The sequence below is a fragment of the Arachis ipaensis genome, chromosome B01, assembly GCF_000816755.2.
Source record: "Arachis ipaensis cultivar K30076 chromosome B01, Araip1.1, whole genome shotgun sequence".
Lineage (NCBI taxonomy): Eukaryota > Viridiplantae > Streptophyta > Magnoliopsida > Fabales > Fabaceae > Arachis > Arachis ipaensis.
In genome coordinates this window covers 117,453,751-117,458,537 of record NC_029785.2, presented here as the reverse complement: position 1 = coordinate 117,458,537, position 4,787 = coordinate 117,453,751, and the positions used below count along the sequence as shown (strand labels likewise).

Below are 4,787 nucleotides of genomic sequence, written 5' to 3'. Positions count from 1 at the left end.
CCAACTCTCTAATGACATAACCCCTTCCCTCTACAACTTTACCTAATACCTACTCTCTTCTATAACCACCATAGATTGAGCTTGGTTATTGGTGATACCCGCCCACTGCTGCTTCAATTTTACACTTATCACAAAAAAACCAAATGGGTATAGATAAAATCAGAGAAGCAAAGGATGCTCCCTAAGGACGAAGACGTCCTCTCTGACATGGGCGCTCCACCTCAAAAGACGGGATATAAAAAGAAGTTGTATGAGTGCTTCGAATAAGTCTGAATCTCTTCTTATGTTTTCTTTAATTTCACAAATTCCTCCATCTGTTGATATGATGATCTTCACACTGAATTTGGTGTAACCAAATTTCTTGGAATTGGATTTGCTCCTATCCCACTTGGGCATGGTTTGTTAATGAAGGAGAAAGGTGCTTCTTTGGCTTCGGACATGATGATGTTGCGGATAGGGACAGGCAGTTCCGTGCACCACTATTGGCCTAGATTTTCCGATTCTGCTCGGATTGCCACCTCATGTACCAATTTATTTTCCTGCCTCGAAGTTCATGTGAATCAACTATTTGAAATTGAGCTGGACAAATCCTTGATATCCCCTAGTATTGGTTGGATATCTACTATTGATCCCTTTGACTTCATCGCTTGAACCAGGTTTAAACTATCCAATTCAATAATCACATTATGTAACTGCATATTTTTTTGCCAAAATTAAAGCCTCTCTAATTGCTAATGCTTCTGCAGCTAAGGTTGATAACACATCTACTTTCAATGCAGAACTATGGAGTACCTTCCATAAGTGATCTCTAAAAACTACACCAACAGCCACTTCCAAAGTACTCTTTTTAAACGAAGCATTAACATTTTTTTGATCCAGTCTCTCGGAGGAGGCTTCCAGGTAATATTTCTACTGCTATTTCTTAATTCTATTGTGTTGTTCTGTGCTAATTTGTTGCTTTATTATCATATATGATCTGTATACTCAAATTCCATTAAATTAGCTCTAAAAATTGTTAATCTTGGATTAACTTCCACCCTGTTGTGAATTGCTTGATTCCGTGTCTTCTATATCTCCCAAGTTAGGAAGCCAGCTTTGCATATATATGATTTGTGATGGTCTCCCCCACCTGATTTTATTTTCTGAATAATTCCAAAAGCCAGTTTTCAAATGTTGAGATCGTCTGGGCACTAGGGCAGATTTGTAGTTGGGATCCAAACCAAACTGTTCTTGTCCAGAGACACAACAGTAAAGTATGCTCTACAGTCTCCTATTTCTGCAGACATAAAGGACAGATTGAGGTGTTATTAATTTTTTTAATGTTAATTAGTAAAAACTAAAATTATATTGTGAGAAGCTCTCCATAGGAAAATCCTAATTTTCTGTGGAACATTTAGACTCCAAATCTCATCCTATTACTCTCTCTCATATCCTCACTTAATGAAGGTTTATAATTTTCTCCTGTCCTCTGTTCATCTTTGGGAATATGATATCATGTTCGCGCTGAATATTTTCCATCACTTCTATGCAGCTAGATAAATTTATCCCTTTTATTGACAGTGTTTTAAAATAGTGGCCATGGCGGCGCTATGGCGGAATGGCGTGGCGGAATTTGGCCTCGCCGCCATACATAGGCCACTGCAACGTGCTTATCATGGTGGGGCAAAAGGCGGCCGCAATTGCGGTGGTGCCATGGCGAACCACCATGAAAATGGCAAAAATGGCGGGTTTTTTCGGATTTTTCAAAAAAATTCGAGGCTAATTGGGTAAATTAGCAAAACCCTAAATGATATATGTAACCCAGTTCAGCCGATGTAATTCAAAAATGACTCTTCCTCTCTGAACGTCCAAAACGGCTCTTTATCTCTGTTCTCTTTCTCTCTTCTCTCTGCCTCCCATCACCGCCGATCTTAGCCACCGCCTGTCGTCGTCTGTCGCCGCTGCCTGTTGCCGTTCGTCGCCGACCGTCGCCGCTGGTGGTCACCGCCCCTCATCACCACAGTTCCCTCTTTTTTCTGGTTCGTAGAAGGTAGAAGTTACAGTTCCTTTTTTTCATTCAGTTCACTCACTTCACTGTCTCCTTCTCTTCCCTCATAAACCTCTCTTGCTCTAATTTTTTCCTTTCAGCTCAGTTCACCATGTTAACTTCTAGACCAGCCCATAATTCTGATGCCCCTGCCTCTGCCCCTGCCCCTGCCACTACCTCTGCCTCTGCTGGCCATGCTGCTGGAACTGCTGCTCGTCTTGCAGCTACTGTCCCTGCCACTAGGATTGATCCAGGGTGGAAATATGTTAGTGCTGTAGAAGAAGGAAATACCAATGACACCATATGTAATTTTTGTGGAAAAATTATGAGAGGAGGAATTACACGGGCAAAAGAGCACTTAATGATTAAGCCTGGGAATGTTGTTGGATGAAAAATGGTCCCAAAGGATGTTATTGTTGAATTATGGGAGTTTTACAACCAGAAAAAAAAATTGAGGAAGACAAAGTTCTACGTAGGCAAGCACCAAGGAACATAGTGTCAATGCTAGGGAGCTTGATTTAGATAGTTTGGTTTTGGATTGTCAGAGGAAGATGCTCAAGAAATTGATGAAATTCCAAATCCAACTCCAATGGCAGCAGCTAAAGGGGGGAAAGTTCTATGAGAGGTCAAATGGACGTGTTTATGAAAAGACCCGAAACTACCATTACAAGAAACAAAAAGGAGAAATTGAGGCAACAGAATATCAAGGAAGCATGTAATAAGGAAGCGGTTCGTAGAGTTCATCGATACATAGCCCGGTGGTTCTACCAAGATGGGATTCCATTGAATCCAGTGAGGTTGAAGAGTTTTCAAGAAATGTTGTGGGCTGTTGGAAGCTTTGGTCCTAATTTACCTGCTCCCACTTATCATGCTCTAAGGGTTCCATTCCTTAATGAGGAATTAGAATACACCAAAGACTTGTTGAAGGGTCATAAGGAACAATGGAAAAAGTATGGCTACTCTATTACGTCAGATGCTTGGACGGATAAGAGACAACAGAGCATTATCAATTTTCTTGTAAACTCTCCTGCTGGAACAATGCTTTTGAAGTCTATTGATGCCTCTGATTATGTGAAGACGGGTGAAAAAATGTTTGAGCTTCTTGATGGTATTGTTGAGGAAATTGGGGAGCAAAATGTTGTTCAAGTTGTAATTGACAACGGGAGCAACTATGTTCTAGCTGGTAAGTTGCTGATGGAGAAAAGACCGAATCTGTTTTGGACCCCGTGTGCTGCCCATTGTTTGGATTTGATGCTTGAAGACATTGGGAAGTTACCATTAATCCAAAAAACCATAAAAAGTGCCATTTCTTTGGTTAGCTTCACTTATAGCCACTCTAGCACTTTATCCATGTTGAGACAATTCACAAATGGCAAGGAATTGGTGAGGCATGCAGTCACCCGATTTGCCACTTCATTTCTCTCTTTGGAAAGGCTTTATAAGGAGAAAGGAAATCTAAGAAGAATGTTTACTTCGGATGAGTGGGTAAGGAATAAGTTGTCAAGGGAGGCAAAGGAGAGGGAAGCAACAAAGATTGTTATTAGGCCCTCCTTTTGGAATCATGTCAAGTACACCCTTAAGATCATGGGGCCTCTTATTCGGGTGCTTCGACATATTGATGGGGAGAAGAAGCCACAAATGGGTTATATATATGAAGCAATGGAGAAGGCAAAGGAATGCATCAAGAAAACATTTTCTAATGATGTGAGAAAATATTCTGAAGTTTTTAAAATCGTTGACAACAGATGGAATTGCCAACTTCATTGTCCGTTGCATGCAGCTGGTCATTTTCTGAAGTTGTTTTATGAGTGTAATGAGTGGTTAGTGGGATAAATTGGGACTGCCACCTTTCGAGATGTGATAATATGGATGATGATACTGATTTGGTTCATCAAGATGACAACACTTTAAGTTGGAACCTTGTTTTTGAAGCAATGGGAGAACATGAGCCTATGACATATACTAGAAGACAACAAAAGAGAAAAAGAAAAGAACCTGTAACTGCAAGAGGTGGTGCAAAGGGTGGACCAAGTGGGTCTAAGGCTTCAAAAAAAGGAAAAGGAAAAGCAGTAATTGTGGAAGAGGAAGAAGAACCAGAATTTGAAGATGAAGAGGATTTTGAAAATGAAGAAGAACAAGAAGAGGAGATTCAATTCAATGATACTAAATCAGAGGATGATGAGGGGGTAGAGGGACACGATAATAATCGTGTTAATTTGGATGAATTTGATGAGAGCTAGAATGTAGATAGTTTATAGTTTTTATGTTTTATGTCTTCTATTTTATGGCTTGCTTATGATTTTTGAGTTATGATTTGAACTTGATGTTATATTTATTTGCTAAATTTGCTACTATATTTGCTATATTAATTAGATATTTTATGACTAGAAAGTTGCTTATATAGATAGATTTTATAGTTTATTATATTTATAATTTTTCTGCATGTTTTTTTGTACATATATGTGTATTTTAGGTAATCCGCCATTTTCGCCATTTTCCGCAACGCCATCCGCTATAACTTTATGGCGGATTTTTGGCTCACCGCCATGAGCCGCCACCCGCAATCAAAAACTATGTTTATTGGTTAGGCTGATAGGAGTTCTTTTTATTTTTTCCCAATGTCCTCTGTGAAATTTGTGTTCAGCTTGTGGATATTCCAACCGTTTCCTTCATTAATCAACTCATTCACTAATTTAGTATTCTCATTTTTTCCTTGAATTTTTTTCCGCTCCAAGCACCCACCTATCCTTCCAAATTCTGA

General features: G+C 39.5%; 1 protein-coding gene across 1 annotated transcript; it reads left to right on the top strand.

Annotated features, from left to right (window-relative positions):
- LOC107611542 lies at positions 2,657-3,859 on the top strand. The gene has a single exon (XM_016313457.1). The coding sequence runs from the start codon at positions 2,657-2,659 to the stop codon at positions 3,857-3,859; it is 1,203 nt and encodes a 400-aa protein (XP_016168943.1).

Coding starts and splice junctions, on each gene's coding strand:
- LOC107611542 (XM_016313457.1), top strand. CDS start 2,657: ATGGACGTGTTTATGAAAAGACCCGAAACTACCATTACAAGAAACAAA.